The following is a 19,812-nucleotide window of genomic DNA, read 5'->3' as shown; positions in this document are numbered from 1 at the left end:
GGATTGACCGAAGCCATTTCAGTGCTGGGCCATCTACTACAGCTGTATCATGTGGATGGGTCAGTAGCATCATGTAGATGGGTCAGTAGCACCTTGTGGAGTTGAAAGCAGCAGAGGTTACTAGTATTACTCTTCCCACTAAAGCTTCATTATTTGTAGTATTTGATTGCAGAACAGCTAGTCACCACAGGTATAGCCATAGGATCTGCGCAGTCTCAGAATCGCTGCTCATTGTCTTTCAAACTGTACCCAATGGAAGCTACATCAGAAAAAGAATATGGCTCTAAGAGGAAATGACAAAGGCTAAGAAGTTCAGAATTAACCAACCTCTTGTACCTGAGTTCTCCAGTGCCTTCCTTAACTCCCTGATTATATTGTGCTTGCCTTTAAGAAAAGCCCTATGGAAATATAAAAGGATTCTATAGGAACTATTCTAATAGTCTACAGAATGTAATAGAAAACAATATCCTTTCTACTGGCTTTTTTAACCATCCTATAGAATGTGACAATGGTAGTTTTCTAGAGAATAGTTTTCTATTAAACTATATAGAATGATTCAAACCAAAAATAAATATATAAATAAAATGCTAGAGAAAAAGCTATAATTGTCCATTACATTCTATAGGACTCTCCATAAAGATAGATTTTAGAGGACCCATAACTGTGTCATTCTCTTTCTTTGCCATCTGTCAATCTTCTAGTGTTCCATAAATGAAACTCTACATAGATGACTCTCATTTCACTATGATGGGATTCCACTTATCTTAATCTCTGAAGTCTTTAGGAATTTTCCCCTAGATGATTAATTCAAGGCAGTAAGCTTGTAAATGCCATAAGAAAAAAATGATTGACAACTTTACACTCATAAGTAATAGAAATGATGCTAATGCTAGGTATAAATTATGTTAACCAAATGCGCAGATTGTTTCCTCCTTTATTAGATTCAATTTCTTCTTGTTTTCTCCTTTTATCTCATTTTTTTTAATACATAAGGCACCAGTGGCAGATTTTCTGCCTCACATATCGGGGAAATCGCTCATTTCAACAGCAAAGTAGCATGCCATAACAAGGCATTCAATCCCAGTAGGAGGTGCCCCACAACCTCAAATTTAGACAACAGATAAGCTGAAGTTTTTTCAAGTGCATAAAGGCTTCTGAATAAGAATTTCACCAGGCAAATGGAAGCAGCAGTTCAGCTGGTGGGGCGTGCTGCTAACCAGCACAATATACTGCAATCAGAACAGGTTTAGGAGCATCATCAAATGTGCCTCACGTCACCAGCTTACAAAGATGTAAAGAAGCAACTTAAAAACATAAACAAACGTGGCATTTGTATTAGGTACTGACAGAATCCCAAGATTTCCATCAGATCACTAGCATGGAGTCATTCATGCTCTTACTGTGGTCCTTTTAGAAATATACTTCATAAAGAAAGCTTCGGAGCATGGGAGCAGCACGCTCTTCCAGAACCTGATCTGTGAGGAGGACCCCTGCCTATAAAGCCTAGTACTGACATCCTGGAGGGTGAACGACTAGGAACTTACATTGATTTGGAACTCTTTGGACTGTCGTAGCACAAATAACTGGGGATGGGTGCTTGTGACATAGTCCCTCTAATAGAACCTTGCTTAACATCTAAACCCCTACTATGGTGGTGGGTCCCAGTGTTTGAACCTCAAAGTCAGCTGGAGCCACCATGATTCTGCAGGGGCAGCCATACATATCAAATGCCTGCTACTCAAACTCACACCAACTTCTGAATTAATAAAAAGATCAATTCTGCTCTATTTCTTTTTTGCATTTCTAAAATTTTAGTTACGTTATTAAAAAGTGTATACAGGATTGTATTCATGTAGTAAACCACTGGATACAATACAAAGAATTACAATCTGTTATAGTACCATATTAAAACAATTGTTAAAACAGTTAGCTTTTGTTTAAAGAGACACTATCCAGGAATATACCCATCAGATTTTTCTGTTTAACAGGCTGTTACCATGTTACAGAGTCATTACAATGTCTATAATATGTCATTTCTAGAGATTTTATTAAATTGACTAAAATCCCTATATACTCACCTAAATACTAGACCAGGCTTGTCTATCAAATATTAATATTTAAAAAAATGAACAGGTGTGCTGGTTTTTTTGTAGGTGAATGTGCTTTGTCTGAGTGTTAAATAAAAGGTAACCAAATATCTTAGAATCTATCTGTCCTCTATTTTGCTGCATATGTAACTGGCATGTTAATTTTTCCATTATTACAACCTCCCATATTTTTTGAGCCATTCCTCTATGGTTGGGCTATTTTTCTCTTTTTCAATGAGAGGCTACCAGTAGCCAAGCAGCTACCAGCAAGGATTAATTCTTTTTCTGTTTTGGGACCATTTCAGCTAGGGAGCCCGAAGAGGATTACCAAAGGATCATTTGGTGATATCCAACCATTTGTGGTATTTGGTTATGGAGTGCCTCTCAGTACTCTCTAATGCCTGGACATGTCCACCATATATGCATAAAAGCTTCTCTTTCACCACAATTTCTCCCACATTTATCCCCTTCAATCTCTATACATCTTTTAACCTGAGTGGTGTGAAGTACATCAAAACAGGATCTTAAAGACATTTTCTTTTACTATGCTATAGACTGAGGTTGCTGGTACTGTTTTCCAGCTCAAACCCCATTCCTCTGGGGCAATTTGCCCTAGTCCTTTACCTAGACTGTCATATTTGGACATTTTTTGTTAGGAGAGTTGTTTGCAAAGATTTCATATAAATTAATTACTATTTTTTTGTTTCTTAATTGACCCAATGCCATAACTCCTATTAAAGTTAACTTGTTTTATACAAAAAACTGTCTAGAAAGTTGAGATACATAATGCCTGACTTGAAATACTGGTACCAGGGGAGAGAGGGCCAGTTAAAGTTAGTTTTCATCTCTAAATAAGTCAGAAAAGTTCCTCTACTGAACAGCTAGCTAACCAGGTGCACTGAAGCTCTCTGGTTCACGATTTGGTTTAAGACCTGGATTATTTGCAAGGGTGTCGATGTAAGTTATGTCGCTCAGAGGGGTGGTTTTTTCATACTCCTGAGCAACATACAATCGATAAACCATCCCGATGTGTAGAAAGAATAGTAAACATGGCAGGCAACCAGCTTGGCTTAACAGGAAATCCTTGCTGCTCTTAAATACAGAAAAGAAGCTTGCAAGAAGTGGAAGATTGGACAAATGACCAGGGATGAGTATAAAAATATTGCTCTGGCTTACAGGAGTGAAATCAGGAAGGCCAAATCACACCTGGAGTTGCAGCTAGCAAGAGATGTTAAGAGTAACAAGAAGGGTTTCTTCAGGTATGTTAACAACAAGAAGAAAATCAAGGAAAGTGTGGGCCCCTTACTGAATGAGGGAGGCAACCTCGTGACAGAGGATGTGGAAAAACTAATGTACTCAATGCTTTTTTTGCCTCTGTCTTCATGAACAAGGTCAGCTCCCAGACTACTGCACTGGGCAGCACAGCATGGGGAGGAGGTGACCAGCCCTCTGTGGAGAAAGAAGTGGTTCGGGACTATTTAGAAAAGCTGGACGAGCACAAGTCCATGGGGCCGGATGCGCTGCATCCGAGAGTGCTAAAGGAGTTGGCAGATGTGACTGCAGAGCCATTGGCCATTATCTTTCAAAACTCATGGCAATCGGGGAAGGTCCCAGATGACTGGAAAAAGGCTAATGTAGTGCCCATCTTTAAAAAAGGGAAGAAGGAGGATCCTGGGAACTACAGGCCAGTCAGCCTCACCTCGGTCCCTGGAAAAATCATGGAGCAGGTCCTCAAGGAATCAATTCTGAAGCACTTAGAGGAGAGGAAAGTGATCAGGAACAGTCAGCATGGATTCACCAAGGGCAAGGCATGCCTGACTAATCTAACTGCCTTCTATGACGGGATAACTGGCTCTGTGGATGAACGGAAAGCAGTGGATGTGTTGTTCGTGTCAAAAGCTTTGCTAAAGTCAAGGGTCTCCCACAGTATTCTTGCCAGAAAGTTAAAGAAGTATGGGCTGGATGAATGGACTATAAGGTGGATAGAAAGCTGGCTAGATTGTCGGGCTCAACGGGTAGTGATCAATGGCTCCATGTCTAGTTGGCAGCTGGTATCAAGTGGAGTGCCCCAGGGGTTGGTCCTGGGGCCGGTTTTGTTCAATATCTTCATAAATGATCTGGAGGATGGTGTGGATTGCACCCTCAGCCAGTTTGCAGATGACACTAAACTGGGAGGAGTGGTAGATATGCTGGAGGGTAGGGATAGGATACAGAGGGACCTAGACAAATTAGAGGATTGGGCCAAAAGAAATCTGATGAGGTTCAACAAGGACAAGTGCAGAGTCCTGCACTTAGGATGGAAGAATCCAATGTACCGCTACAGACTAGGGACCGAATGGCTCAGCAGCAGTTCTGCAGAAAAGGACCTGGGGTTACAGTGGATGAGAAGTTGGATATGAGTCAACAGTGTGTCCTTGTTGCCAAGAAGGCCAATGGCATTTTGGGATGTATAAGTAGGGGCATTGCCAGCAGATCGAAGGATGTGATCGTTCCCCTCTATTCGACATTGGTGAGGCCTCATCTGGAGTACTGTGTCCAGTTTTGGGCCCCACACTACAAGAAGGATGTGGAAAAACTGGAAAGAGTCCAGCGGAGGGCAACAAAAATTATTAGGGGACTGGAACACATGATTTATGAGGAGAGGCTGAGGGAACTGGGGATGTTTAGTCTTCAGAAGAGAAGAATGAGGGGGGATTTGATAGCTGCTTTCAACTACCTGAAAGGGGGTTCCAAAGAGGATGGATCTAGACTGTTCTCAGTGGTAGCAGCTGACAGAACAAGGAGTAATGGTTTCAAGTTGCAATGGGGGAGATTTAGGTTGGATATTAGGAAAAACTTTTTCACGACGAGGGTGGTGAAACACTGGAATGTGTTACCTAGGGAGGTGGTGGAATCTCCTTCCCTAGAAGTTTTTAAGGTCAGGCTTGACAAAGCCCTGGCTGGGATGATTTAGTCGGGGATCGGTCCTGCTTTGAGCAGGGGTTTGGACGAGATGACCTCCTGAAGTCGCTTCCAACCCTGATATTCTATGATTCTATGACTTAAGCAGTAGTGCAAGAGTGTCATTGGTGAGGAAAGAGAACTTAACTCTAGTTCAATCACAAACACATGGAGTAGCCTTTGCTAAAGGAGGTATATCAATTTCTGGATGGCATGATTTTTTATTAATCTATGTTAGCGTAGCAATGTTTACACTGCCCCAATTTTCTTGTTCAATAAGGGCCCAGTGTTTGACTGGGTTAAAAAGCTCCAGTCCACTACTGCTTTGAACCGGCTGGCTTGACAGTACCACAGAATATTTGGAACAGCTAGTCCAGCCTGTTTAATAGATTTGTATAAGGCATCTGCACTCACTCTTGATCTTTTCTTATTCCATATAAATTTTAACAATGTCCTTTGTTTATTCCAGATAAAACCATAGCAGGAATACAAACACAGAAAGATTTTTAAACAATTATTATTTTTAGCATTGCCTTAGAGCCGAGAGGCCCCATTGTGAGAGGTTCTGTACAAACATATAATGAGAGACCAGCCTTGCCCTGAAAAATTTACAATCTAAATAGATTTTGTGGATTTTAAAGCCTGAAGGGATCGTTATGATCATCTCGTGCAACTTTCTTCATAACCCAGGCCATAGAATTTGACCCAGTAGCTTCTGCATGAAACCCATATCTGGCTGAGCTAGATAGAACATATTTTTAGAAAGACATCCTATCTCATTCAAAGACTTCAGGTGATGGAATTAAATTGTTCCAAAAAACAACAGACAGACATAAAAAGACAAGACAGATTAAAAAGTGGGAGCAAAAGCCCATGGAGTTCAAATGATCACACAGCAGGTTAGTGAAGGTGCCAGGAACAGAACCTCAGTCACCCCTAACTCCCAAGTCCAGTGCTCAATCCTCTAGACCATAGGGTCTCACAGTAAAGTAAGTACAAAGTGCAATTCAAAACTCTTTAGACTCATTTTAACTATCTAGAGAATTTTCCTGAAAGAAAAGCTTGGTGGTCTGCATATTTCACATTGTCAGTGATGTTTGCACAACAGGAAATGCAGGATTTACTACATGGCTGTTTGGGAAGCAACACAGCTGGCAAAAACGAAGTAAAGTATTGCTGGGATACTACCTCACCTTAAATACAAGACTGAAAACAAAATGTCAAAGCTTACAAAAAAGTGTCACAACAACCTGGCACAATCTACAGCCTGGAGGATTTTAGTGCAGATACAAAAAGGCTTTGAAAGGAAAAAAGGAAAATCAAAAAGAAACAGAAATACAAAAATTAAAAACACATTTAAAAACATTTCAATATATAAATGAAATGAACCCCATATTCAGCATAAAAAATAAATACTTTCTGCTTTCAGTGCAGTCAATGAGCGTGTTGCTATTAACTTCAGTGAAAACAGGGTAAGGTACTTTATTTTAAACATCAACAGGGTTTCCCACCTTGTGTCTTGAAGAGTGCAATACCTTTCACTTCCATGGAGACTGCCCCAGCTAATGACCATTCCAAATCGAGGTTTTCTGTTAACTTTTCATAATAATCAATCAGCCAGAATGCTGCTATGCAATCTCACTGATAGCATTTAGAGTACAGTAATAGTTTGTTAAAGGCAAAGATATCTGCACAGTTGAAGTAAATGTCTACAAATAAAATTTGTCTCACTAGAACCAATGCCTTTTCCGGTTTATTATAACTACTCTGCTTCGGATCATTTTTATGACTCAACCAGGGAGCCACATCTGTGCTTTTTCATCTAGTATTCTCAAGATCTTTTCAGTTTTACATTGTCATTACCAGAAAGAACTCTGGATTTGTACAACCTTAATTATTTGCTATGGGTGATAACCTTGTGTAGCTAGCTAACTTAATCAGAGTTTAAGCGGGCCACTGGGTTTGCATTGGCATGCTGCTCAGAGGTGAATTTCACCCCCTCTGAGATCTTGTCTTCTTGAAGGAACACAGAATTGAGCCCAGTGACACCTTGGAGGCTGGATGAAAAAGAACAATCACGCTCCTCCTTTGCCATCTCCCACTCACACCTGTTGTCATACAGTACCCTATGCCTGGCACCTTTTCTGCACACCAAGCAACCTCCTTTTCCTCCTGAAAACTCCTTCCTCAAACTCGCTTCCTTCTGGCGTCCCTGCACTAATAATCTCCAATCAGGCATTACCTTTGCCCGCATCTTCATAAAAAACAAACCTACCTTTGCCCGCAAACAAACCTTTGCCCATATCTTCATAAAAATCGTCCTCTTTCCCTCCCAAAAATAGAAAACACAAAGAAACAGAATCCAGATTCTGTGTAAAACTATCCTCTCCTAGTGCAGTTTCCTGATGTTCATTCTCCTCATTCCATCTCCCATCGTATCATCCAAATGGCTTAAATTACAAGCTTTTCAGGACAAAGACCTTGTTTTTTTCCATGTCTATAAAGTGCCATGCAAACCTGGGTTGTGTGACAGGGTCGGGCCGGATGGCTACAGGAGAGTAATAGAAGGCAGATATATTAGCCCCAGGTTAAGTAGGTCCCTTTTCCCTGGGTAAGGTAACAGGGAAGGTTCCAGAACAATCAGGAACTTTCTGGAGACAATTAAGACAAACTGGCTGATTAGAACACCTGCAGCCAATCAAGAAGCTGCTAGAATCAATTAAGACAGGCTAATCAGGGCACCTGGGTTTAAAAAGGAGCTCACTTTAGTTTGTGGTGCACGTGTAAGGAGCAAGAGGCGCTAGGAGCTGAGAGTGAGAACACATACTGTTGGAGGACTGAGGTGTACAAGCATTATCAGACACCAGGAGGAAGGTCCTATGGTAAGGATAAAGAAGATGTTGGGAGGAGGCCATGGGGAAGTAGCCCAGGGAGTTGTAGCTGTCGCACAGCTGTTCCATGAGGCACTCTAGACAGTTGCATTCCACAGGACCCTGGGCTGGAACGCGGAGTAGAGGGCAGGCCTGGGTTTCCCCCAAACCTCCCAACTCCTGGTCAGACACAGGAGGAGCTGACCTGGACTGTGGGCTCACGAAAACGGCCAAACTGAGGGCTGCCGTGAAGCTCCAAGGTGAGCAAATCCGTCAATAAGCGCAAGACCCACCAAAGTAGAGGAGGAACTTTGTCACAGTTGCTAGATAAATATATGCAGTGTTATTGTAGCCATGTTGGTCCAAAGATATTAAAGACACAAGGTGAGTGAGGTAATATATTTTATTGGACCAACTTCTTCTGTCGATGAAAGATACAAGCTTTTGAGCTACACAGAGCTCTTCCTGACCTGAGGCATTACATATTAAGCAAGAGATTAGATATAGAAAATACATCTAATGTGAACAAACAGGAAACTACTCTGGATGTATTGTTTACTATCTTTGGTTGAATAGTCACTTACTCAGCTTTCACCATGATTGTTAGATTCACACAAAAACTCTTGTCATTCACTAAACAGGAAGACTCCAATGACTTTTGTTTCTTTAAATGTGCATTACATTGAGAAACATTTTCCCTTTCACAATTTTTAGGAATACCAAAGATGCTCTTGAATCCAGACAAAATCAAAAAGATTATAGGAGAAAGGGAGAACAGGGTAATATGGAAAAGTCCGACTGTGAAAAGCAATAAATAAAACAACAACAGATGGTCACATGGTACTGAGTGTTATCAGTAAAGCCCTTGACATTCTACAAGGCTAAAAGTCCTACATTTGCTCACAGATGAGGAAATAGAAGAATGTCAGCAGTTGGAGAACGACAAGGATGGTGTCAAATTTCAACATTCATTGACAGAGCCAACAGTGAGTCTGTAGACTAGGATTAGTGGGTTAGTATCTAAGTGACATCTCATAGCTAAAACAAGAACTAACCTATTTATCTTTATTGCCTGTTTCTTGATACTGAAAATGTTTCAGCAATTGGATTTTTTGGTAACAAGTGGTATTAACAGCTCTAGATCCCAGAAGAAAAAGGACTACATTTGAAAGCATGATGCAATGGCAGAAGACAGCAGACTTTTTAGAACCATGGAAGAATTCTCCATGAAACTGCTGTAACTCCAAACAGTTGTATATTACAAACCAAGGACTTGTCTTCACTATCACGCTAAATTGGCGCTGCTGCAATCGATGCAGAGGCGTCAATTTAGCATGTTGGATGAAGATGCACTATGTTGACGGGAGCACGTTCTCCAGTTGACATAATTAATCCACCTCAATGAGAGGCGGAAACTATGTCAGTGGGAGAGCATCTCCTGCTAACATAGTGCAGCGAAGACATCTCATTAAGTCGATGTAAGTTATGTCGCTCAGAGGGGTGGCTTTTTCATACTCCTGAGCAACATAACTTATAATCAACTTAAGTAGTAGTGTAGACAAGGCCCAAGACATGCCTAAGTAGGTTCTTGTATTGCCCCATCACTGTAGTATCCAAGTGCCTTAGCTATATTAGGCATCAAGTTTTGAATCAGGCAAAAGTTACCGACTAAACATTGAGTACTCAGATGAAAGTTACATCTCAACAGGTGGGAGATGCAAAGGACTTGATAAGACTAAAAACATAAGAGGAACAGAGCTGACTAAGTGAGAGAGCTATTACAAAGAGCTATTTCTTGAATGTAACAATTCCATGAGGACAATACTGGAAGCTTTTGTAAACTGTACTCCCTACTGTTTTGATTACAGTGTGTGCACTCTTCAAGGTATCCATGGAAACTTAAGAAAGAGGAGTTAGATTTGTTAGATCTATTTGCCAGTCTGGTACAACCACAGCTATTTAAATCTTTAAGAGTGGAGACAGCTAAGATGAAATCCAACAGATCAAACTGTTAGCAGACAGACCAGGAATGCATTTCCAACCCAACTCAGTAGTACAGGACATCAAGAACATTTTAAAGAAATTGTGATATTTAAGCTCTCATACTTGGTGTTACAGACAACCAGCCCAGTCTCTACAGTGAACAGGCATAGGCCCATTTCTCTACCCACTCCCAAGATAAAGGATGCCAATACCTGGTGTCGCGTGACATCAGGCCATGAAAGAGAGGGCAGCATGGGGAACACTGGATGGTACAAGAAACTGGAGATCCTCCCAATGGAGAGAGAGTGGGTGAATGACATGCACTACACATCCCCATCTTCCAGTGGAGACATGGTGTGGGTGAGTAGTATCCAAACCCCAGCAGAGAGAGTAAGATTGTGGGATAGATGATCTAAACCCCGAGAAGGTGAGAGAATGCAGGTGATGCTGCCAGAAGATGCTGTGGGGCATGGGGCATGGTACAGATTTCCCCACATTGTTCCTCCACTGAAAGGTAATATATAGTGGGTCTCTAGGTCTTCTCTTCCAAAAAGGCAACTGCAGGTAGGACAGTTCATTGAGGGAGTTTTGGGGGTGGAGGAATATGAGTCTTCATGGATGGGATGATGGTACCCCCACAGTCAGATAAGCATGTACAGTTCTGGATGACTATCTGAACCCCAAACCTTTTAAAGGTCCTTCTAGCAATTTAAAAATAACTTAGAAGTTCAACAAAGATATACAGAACAACGCTTTAGAGCAGTGGTGGGCAACCTGCAGCCCGCCGCAGCTCCTATTGGCTGGAAACGGCAAACCGTGATCACTGAGAGCTGTGGGGGCCGTGCCTGCGGATGGTCAACGTCAGCAAGCTGTCTCGCGGCCCGCAATCAGATTACTCTGATGGGCTGTATGCAGCCTGTGGGCCACAGGTTACCCACCACTGCTTTAGAGTCTGTAGGCCTTAGCTCCTTGGTCTTTGGAGAATTGCTGCTGGAAAAAATAGTGTGTGTGTGGCCAACAATGGAAGAGAGAAAAGGTACAGAGTTGACTCTTAACATGTGGAGTGTTACTGTTAAGGATTCTCTCTTAAATATAGCTGAGAGTAGGGAATTTCCAGTGGCGTTGGGTAAGCTCTGCTTTGTATAGTCTTGAAATCAGATTCTGGCCCCAAATCCAGAGCCTTTGAGCTGTCACAGTGGCTCTAAAGGGCCAATAAAGCTGTCTTCCTGGCCTTGGTCCTAATTCTTCACTGTCTTGCATGCTATAGTCATTTTCACCTGTGCAAAGTGTCAGGTCCTCTGCAGTGACCAGGTTGTGCTCAATGCTGAAGGCGTAGGGGTGAGAGCTAGGGGAGGGACAGATCGTTCTAAGCCACTCTTGTGGCTGGGATTCTGGAGCTGCAGAGAGTCAATCTAGACCCTGATGTAATTTATCACGGCCTCAAGGTTGCTCAAAGTTATAATCTCAGTTAACTGGCTTTAAAGCTGCTGTGACACCACTGCAGTGCAAATCAGCCATAACGAAGCCAAGGATCTGAGCCAGTGAGTGGGAAGTGGCTACTGTAACACACTGCCTGACCCAAATGGTACACAGGATGCAAGGCAGTGGAGAATCGGACCCAGCAACTTCCAAAAGCAATTCTCATATGTCCTTGACCCACCCTTATGCAGTCCTAAATAGTGCTACTCGGGAGACAAGAACAAAGGCCCTCTGTGCTGAGAGCTCTCTCTCCTGTCCTTTAGATTCATCTGTAAAGAGTATTTCAGTGCATTCTGTTTTTAGACTGACTGCATTTTACTTTTCTGTTATGTGATAACATTTTTTAAAAACGCTCTGAACCTAACTTGGGAGGAATTTCTTGTTACAATATCTATTTGTCAACCATTACCACTTCACTGTGGCAATCCTACTTTTAAAACCCTGCATTATCTGTTTTAAAAATACCTTGTGGTAAAATAAATGGAAGCTTTTCATTATATCTGTCTTACATATATGCATTACTATGCCACTCATCACCACAGCAAATGTGAATATTTATCAGCAGTCATATCATAAAATCATTCTTTTTTAACCAAAGTATGAGTCTGATCTACTCATTGATTTTGCTCTTGAGGGTAAATCTTAATCAAGTGAATAGTCCAGCTCACTTTTCAGTGGAACTGAGTAAAATGTATTCCTATGAGCATAGCTGGTCGGAACAGACTCTGTTGGTCTGATCCTAAGCTACGGCAGAGGAGTGCTCGGCACATCTGAGGGACAGACTCAAAGGTACCCATTATATCCCCCTCCCCCCATCCTGAGGCTGCCTTGACACAGTGTAGAGCAGAATGAAGGCTCCCAGGAGCACTTATGGCAGCTGACAGTCACCAGGACACAGAAACACCAGCCACAGGAATGTTACAGAAGCCTAATACAGTAACTCCTCACTGAAAGTCATCCCAGTTAACATTGTTTCGTTATTAGGTTGCTGATCTATTAGAGAATATACTCATTTAAAGTCATGCAATGTTCTCTTATAAGGTTGTTTGGCTTGCCTCATTCTGCCTGCCTGGCGCTCCTGCCAAGGAACGGGGTCGGGGCGTGGGGGCTTACCCCACTCCCCCCGCCCGGCATTCCAGCCAGGGAGCGGGCAACCCCCAACCCCGCTCCCTGGCAGGAGGGCTGGGTGGGTGGAACAGGGGGACCTCCCACGCCCCGACCCCCTTCCCGGCTGGAACGCCGGGCGGGAGGAGCAGGGCAAGCCCCCCCACGTCCTGACCCCACTCCCTAGCAGGAGCTCCAGGCAGGCGGAGTGGGGCAAGGCCCTACACCCCAACCCCACTACACCCCTGCCTCAACCAAGCTTCACAATCATCACTAGGAAGTCCAACATTAAATTGTTTAAAATTATTTAAACCTTATACTCTATATGTATATAATGTCTTTTGTCTGGCAAAAAAAATTTCCGTGGAACCTAGCCCCCATCCGATTTACATTAATTCTTATGCTGAAATTGGAAATTGGATTCGCTTAACATCGTTTCGCTTAAAGTAACATTTTTCAGGAACCAAACTACAACGTTAAGTGAGGGGTTACTGTACTTAGATTTTCCCTATGTGATGGTGACACCTCTCCCCCAAGGGTCATATCCCCATTATTTAGGGTGCACCAGAGTGCTCGTGCAAAGTGGCTGCATCGTGCACTCCAGGATCGGGGCCTGTATATTTAAGAGCTTTGGAATTCTCTCATATTAGTTCTGCCTGACACTCTACCATCTTTCCCGTTGGTGAATTCAAGCTGAACAGACCTGAGTGTCCGTCAGCAACCTCGATTTAACTTCTTTAATCTAATGAGGTTGTTAGATGGAAAGCTGATGAATGCTACACAAAGCCTAATAAATAAGGAAATAATTATGAAGAGACAAATAGGTCAAAACGTAGCATTTAACAAAGAGGTGTAAGGTACTTACCTGCAAACTTGTCGCAATTGTCAAATTAAATTTACATTAAAAAAAAAAAAAGGAAATACAGCCCAACAGTTTCCTCACAAAATTTGCTAACAGTTTACAGAACAGCATGTCAATGGATTAAGATCTTTCCTCTCCTAATCTCAAAACTGTGCACTTACATGAAACTGCTTTCTTCTATTCGTGCTTTCCATAATTATTTATTGAGACCAAGAGTGACCTTAGCACAGCGTAAACATACAAATATTCATGGCTCCTGTTCTACAGAGCATACAATCTAGTATAGACAGAGAGGGATTTTCAAAAACACTTAATAGAAGACTAACTCTACCTCTCACTGAAGTCAAGAGTAAAACTCCCACTGTAAGAGTTAGGCTAACACCATTTTTGGAAATCCCACCTACAGGGCTGATTTCCTGCCTGGAGTTCCTCCACTGAAGTCAGAATAACATCAGTGATGAGTTTAGCTCAAACTGCATGAGAAGAGTCCAGACACATGTACTGAAGGTGGATGGGATACCAATGGGATAGTAAGGAAGTGCTGGAACAGTTCACCAGTCACGCTGCACGCCTTTGCAGAAAAACTGTGTTTTAAGAGTGGATTTGAATGAGCGGGGTGGTTGTTTGGTGCACAGGAAGAGAGTAGGGAACACCATGCAAGATGAGAAAAAGAGTGGGGAGGATACAAAGGGGAGTGGTTGTGAGAGAGGCTTGGTATGGCACAGGGAAGTGGTTCTCCACCAGGAGTCCGGGTTCCAGTGGGGGTCTGAGAGCAGGTTTCAGGGGGTCTGCCAAAATAAGCCAGACAGCAGGGCCAGCATTAGACTCACTGGGGCCCGGGGCTGAAGCCAAAGCCCCATCACCCTGGACTAAAACTGAAGCCCAAGGAACGTCGCTTTGCGGCAATTGCCCTGCTTGCTGCCTCCAAATACCAGCCCTGGCTTTGAATCTACTGGATATGCAGAAAAAGAGTTGTTGTGACACAGGCGGGCTGTGGAGTCTTTATAGCGTGAGGGGGGAGGGGGAGGGCGGTTTGAGAAAGAAAAAGGTTGCGAACCCCTGGCATAGGGAACTGGGGAAACCAAAATCAGGCATATGGCCAGGAGAGGAGTTGTGCACAGCCTTGAAGGAAAGGCCCAGAAGCCTGAACCTAATGCAGCAGGAGAGGTGAAGCCCATAATGGGAATCAAAGTTGACAGCAACATGCCCAAAACAATGAGGAGAAGCTGACGTTGGCAAGTCATATGAGAACCTCAACTGAGGAAATCTGTGATCACGCAAAAAAATCACTCAACAAAAAATGATGGGGGTGATGAATGTCATTAAAATCTTTTAAAATGTTTTATCCTAATTTGAATAAAAATGACATTGTGAGAGAACTGAATGGATTCAAATTCCACCTTTTACAGTTATGGGGCCAGATTTGACGCACCTGAGGCAACAGTCCTGTCCTCCTGCATAAAGGCTGCTCTAACTTGCAGTGACAGTCCATGTCCCAAAGAGGTCACGCCAGCTCCTGGGGATAGCTGTGGTGTAGAAATACCTTAGCCACTGTCACTACATTGGCTCAGAGTGTGAGGGAATAGGGTCTGTTACATCAGATCTATACCACCTGAGTATGCCCCTATGTTCATAGATTCCAAAGCCAGAAGGGACCATTGTGATCGTCTAGTCTGACTTCCCGCATAACAGGCCATAGAACTTCCCCACCAAAATTCTTTTGAACTACAGCATATCTGGGGAAAAAAAATCCAACCTTGATTTTAAAGTTGCCCGTGAAAAGCCTATTATCAAATATTTGTTCCCCATGAAGGTATTTATAGGCTGTGATCAAGTGACTCCTCAACCTTCTCTTTAAGATAAATAGGTTGAGCTCCTTGAGTCTTGGCATGTTTTCAAATCCTTTCATCATTCTTGTTGCTTTTCTCCAATTTATCAACATTCTTCCTGAACTGTGGACACCAAAACTGGACACAGTATTCCAGCAGCGGTCACACCAGTGCCAAATATTTAGGTAAAATAACCTCTACTCCTATTTAGGATTCCCCTGTTTATGCATCCAAGGATAGCATTAGCCCATCTGGCCAGTGTCACACTGGGAGCTCATGTTCAGCTGACTATGTGCCACAACCCCCAAATGATTTTCGGAGTCATTGATTCCCAGAAGTCCCCCATCCTGTAAGTATGACTTACTTTCTTCGTTCCTAGATGTATACATTTATATTTAGTATATCCAAATGCATGTAGTTTGCTCGTGCCCGACTTACCAAGCAATTCTGATTGCTCTGTAACAGTGACCTGTCCTCTTCATTACTCACCAATCTCTAATCTTTGTGCCATCTGCAAACTTTATTAGTGGTGATTTTATATTCTCAGGTCATTGATAAAAAATGTTTAAAAGCATAGGGCCAAGAACCGATCTCTGGGGGACCCCATTAGAAACATACTTGCTTGACGACTATTCCACATTTACAATTCCATATTGAGACCTATCAACTAGCCAGTTTTTAATCCATTTAATGAGTGCCTGTTAATTTTGTATCGTTCTAATTTTTTAATCAAAATGTTGTACTAAGTCAAATACTTTAAGAAGTCTAAATATATAACATCAACACTATTACCTTTATCAATCAAACTTGTAATCCCATAAAAAAAAATTAAGTTAGTTTGACAGGACCTATTTTCCATAAACCCAGTGTAGGACACATCCTCTGGGGCCTGATAGGCTTTAGGGAAACTTTGCATCAGTAGAGAAGCAAAATGTCATCCTAGCACAGGGCAGGGTCTGGTTCATGGGCTAAAATGTGCTATACATTCAGGTTAAAAGCTTATCACACTGTGTACTGTTAAGTTAGTTTTTTGTAATTTTTTTAAATCTACTAAATTGATGTCATTTGAATATGAGCCAATGGTTTATATTTCTTTAAGATAGCATTATTAAAGCTTTAACACAACAGTTTCTGTGAATAAAATTAGTCATGCTCATGCTAGCCAAACTGCAAATACTGCAATGCTGTGCTACTTGGAGCCATAAAAATGATGAACAGCTGGCGCATACAGCATTTTGCTATTTTACATAGGCGTGTGTCATTTTTGCAGCACACTACACTGCTGTAAATTTTTGCAGCCCTAACACTACCAATATACGTACTCTCATTTAGCAGTATTTTTTTTTCAGATTCCTTTTTCTCCAACTGTTTCAGTGTTCTATCGACTACAAAAGATGTAAGCATTTCTAGTATGACAAATCGTTACTTTGCTATATCGTACTCCTTCTTATAGTGGAATCCTTCCTGCTTAGGTTCTTCCTCGAACCATTTAATTTCAACATTGCAATACACCAGATTTGCAATTAACTCTGTGTAAAAATATGTAATATACTGTCATCTAACAGATGGGTGAATCTGCTTTCCACTCTTCCCTTTGTCAGCTGTCTGCTATAACAAGATTATAGTTAACTTCATCAAGACAGAGGACACAAATCATTAGAGCCTTTATTTTAAAAAAAATTAATTTACATGAGGGGAAGGAGAGTATTGGAGTTCCCAGCAACCTTTGGCAAGCAAAGCAACAAAAGAGCAAAGCAGATAACTTTAAGATTCAACTAGTTTTTCAAACAATGTTCTGTTCTAGAGTTTTCAAAATGGATGTTCTCGGACATTCCCGTTTACGATGCATTGCAGTGGAATATTCTCCTCTAAGCCACATGCTAATACCATATAAACCCAGCCCTTTATTTCTCTCTACACCATCATCTAGAATTCTATTTGTGCAGAGACTGGGATTCAAAGTTACAATGTTTTCAAACCTCTGCAGCACCCACATGGAGAGGAATCAAGTACATCACGCTGGCTATATTTTATTCCCCTATAATTATTTTTGAAGTCTGGTAATACCCATACTGTGCTGGCACCCTTTACAGACAGATGCATACAGAGTGTAGTTCCTTGCCCCCCAAAACATCATTGTTTTACTCCTATGCACTGTATTTTCAAATGGACCAATTTTTTTTTAATTATTAGAATCCTCCTGATCTGGATAAAAGGAGACCCAGAACAGCTCCTGTTTTTGATTTTACAAAGTCAAACCCCCATATGCAAGGTTTTGCAAAACTGCCTCCGGTTTTATCCCGCCTCTGAGACTCCTTAGATTTGGAGCTCTCTGGCTGTTCCAGGATGCTGAAGATATGATGTGATCTAAATGGGGGCGGGGGGAGGGGGGGAAGAGAGATGATTCTGTATCACAAACCCCCGCTCAGATTGATGCACTGACAGGCCTGCCTCTCTATTAGCCTAAGATGCCCCTTCCCTTTATTTCAATGGGAGAAGCACCCGAGTGGAACTACAAAGCGTGCCCTTGCCCAGAGTCTGACCCCACATCCTAAGAGAGGAGACTGGCCAGTGGGAGACACGGGGAGAGAGGCCTGGGCTAGCTGGGTGGTGTACATGCCTTTGGGGAGCATTGGCAGCTTTGTCCGGGCCCGATCGCCGCGGGCCCAGCCGTACTTGCAGGGGGGCAGCCCGGAGACAGGCAGGAGACGGGCAAGCGGGGGCATCACGTTCCTCCGCATTGTGTTGCCGCTCGGCTCCCCCCGTCAGCCCCCTCCCGGCCTGCGGCACGGACTCCCTCCGGGAGACAGCGCGGGATGAGCAGCAGCGGCTGCCCCTCGGCCCCCGCCAGGGGTCCTGTCCGGCTAAAGCTCTTCGGTCCCGGACTGCGGCTGGCTCGGGAGATGCGTGGCCACCCCGCCCGGGAGAGCCCGGCGGTCGCCCTGGGGAAACCGCTCGGCTGCCCTACGCGCCTGCATCGGAGCCTCTGAGCATCAATCCCGCCCCAGGCCAGTATCCCCTCCCCGCGCCGGGAGCGGAGCGCTCCCCAGGCTCAGCAGCCCGGCCCCGGCTTGAGCCCCCGCCCAGGCCGCCCCGCACCGTCCCGCGGCCGCCGCGGGACATGACACAGAGTCGGTCGGGGCGATCGCCAGCTCCCCGCAGAGCCATTTCTGCGCCGCCTAGCGCGCGTGACGCCTCCCGCAGCCGGTCGCCGCCGGCGCACTCACTGACGGGACGCGGCTGCACCGCGGGAGCCGCACCCGTGCCCGGCCCCTTGCTGCAGAGGCTGAGGTGAGCCACAGCCCCATGCGCATTCACGGGGAGGTTTCCTGCATTGCGGAGGGGCTGGTGCGTGCCCGGCCGGCAGGGGCTCCCCCGCGGCAGGCACAAGGGAACGCGGTTCCTCTTACCTGCGGGGCCGCCCTCCGTCTCGGCCATGGCTGGAGCCGCCTCTCGCCCCTCTCCGCCCTGCAGCCAGAGCCCAGCAGCCGCACGCGGGGCGCTGCTCACTCCGCAGCCTGAGCCATCGCCGGCTGCTGCTGCTGCTGCTGCTTCCTCCTGAGCCCGGGCGAGGCTTCGCTCCTTCTTCCCTCCCCCACTCTCCTAGCGCCTTCCCACAGACGGTGCAGGGAGCCAGAGGGACGGCTCAGCGTTTGACCCCCAGTGCTCAGAAGCCTTTCCTGCGGGCTGCAGGGCTGTGACTGCTCCGATTGCTGCAGAGCCCCTCCCCTGCAAGCGTGCGCTCGCTCTCCGCTTCCCCCCTCAACCAGGGCACCCCAGGCTGCCACTGGCAGAATCGCTTGTGGAGCTGCTAAATGATGGAGACGCTCAGGGAAGGGACGGCTCCAGCCTAGCTTTTGAATGTGTATTTCGTTGTCATTGCTATCGCTTTCGGTGCGCAAATGAAGTTGACAGCGTCATGAGGCTAGTTCCAGACTAAGCACCCTGCCCATGGCTGAGTGGTTGGAAACTGGAGCACGCTGCTTATAGCACGGACTAACCTTTGTGCACAGAAAAACCACCACCACTGCAATAGGGAGTTGGAGTTAGGGCAAATATCATTTGCAAAAGATGCACGGAGTAGCTTTGTATTTTCTGTGACTAACTGCATTACCAGCCCTACACCTTCAAAAATCATGAGATTTTATTTATATATATTCATTTATATTTGCTTTCAGGCCTTGAGGGAGCACTTGAGACATCTTCAAACTCTTCTTCACAGCCCTAAGGGCTAGAAAGTTACTTTCATTTTTTCCTAATGAAAGCCAAGAAACTCAAATAGTCACTTGACTCCAGGAGCTGGGCATTCAAGAAAATCAAATATTTCATACCTCATGCTAAAATCATGAGTTGCCAACATTAGATAAAACTCCCTTAGAAGCAAGAAAATAAAATTAGGGCTAATTTCCTACCCTAGGGGGAAAAAACTTTTTAGTAGAAGAAAAAGTTCTCCTGAAACTCCATTGGCCTAACCCTCCAGTACCTTGTGGTTATTCACACCCATAGTAAGTAAATCCAAAGTGGGTTTTAATGTTACCAATTCTGATTGTGCAGCAATTACATCCATTTGGTACCAGTGTAAATGACCACACAAGATGCAAGGCAACACAGAAACAGGCCCTAGAATCTTGGGTTTAGAGAGTGAGATTTGAAGAAAC

General features: G+C 43.9%; 1 protein-coding gene across 1 annotated transcript in view; it reads right to left on the bottom strand.

The window, feature by feature from the left end:
* Positions 1 to 18,823, bottom strand: part of HSPA12A (heat shock protein family A (Hsp70) member 12A) — an 86,394-nt gene extending 67,571 nt beyond the window's left edge. The window contains exon 1 of the mRNA XM_073354259.2: positions 18,565 to 18,823. Coding sequence (XP_073210360.1) covers positions 18,565 to 18,592 — 28 coding nt within the window. The 5' untranslated portion in view covers positions 18,593 to 18,823. The remainder of the gene's footprint in view (positions 1 to 18,564) is intronic.
* Between the last annotated feature and the right edge of the window lie 989 nt (positions 18,824 to 19,812).

The sequence above is a fragment of the Lepidochelys kempii genome, chromosome 7 (genome assembly GCF_965140285.1).
Source record: "Lepidochelys kempii isolate rLepKem1 chromosome 7, rLepKem1.hap1, whole genome shotgun sequence".
Taxonomy (NCBI): domain Eukaryota; kingdom Metazoa; phylum Chordata; order Testudines; family Cheloniidae; genus Lepidochelys; species Lepidochelys kempii.
This window is presented reverse-complemented; position numbering and strand designations above follow the sequence as displayed.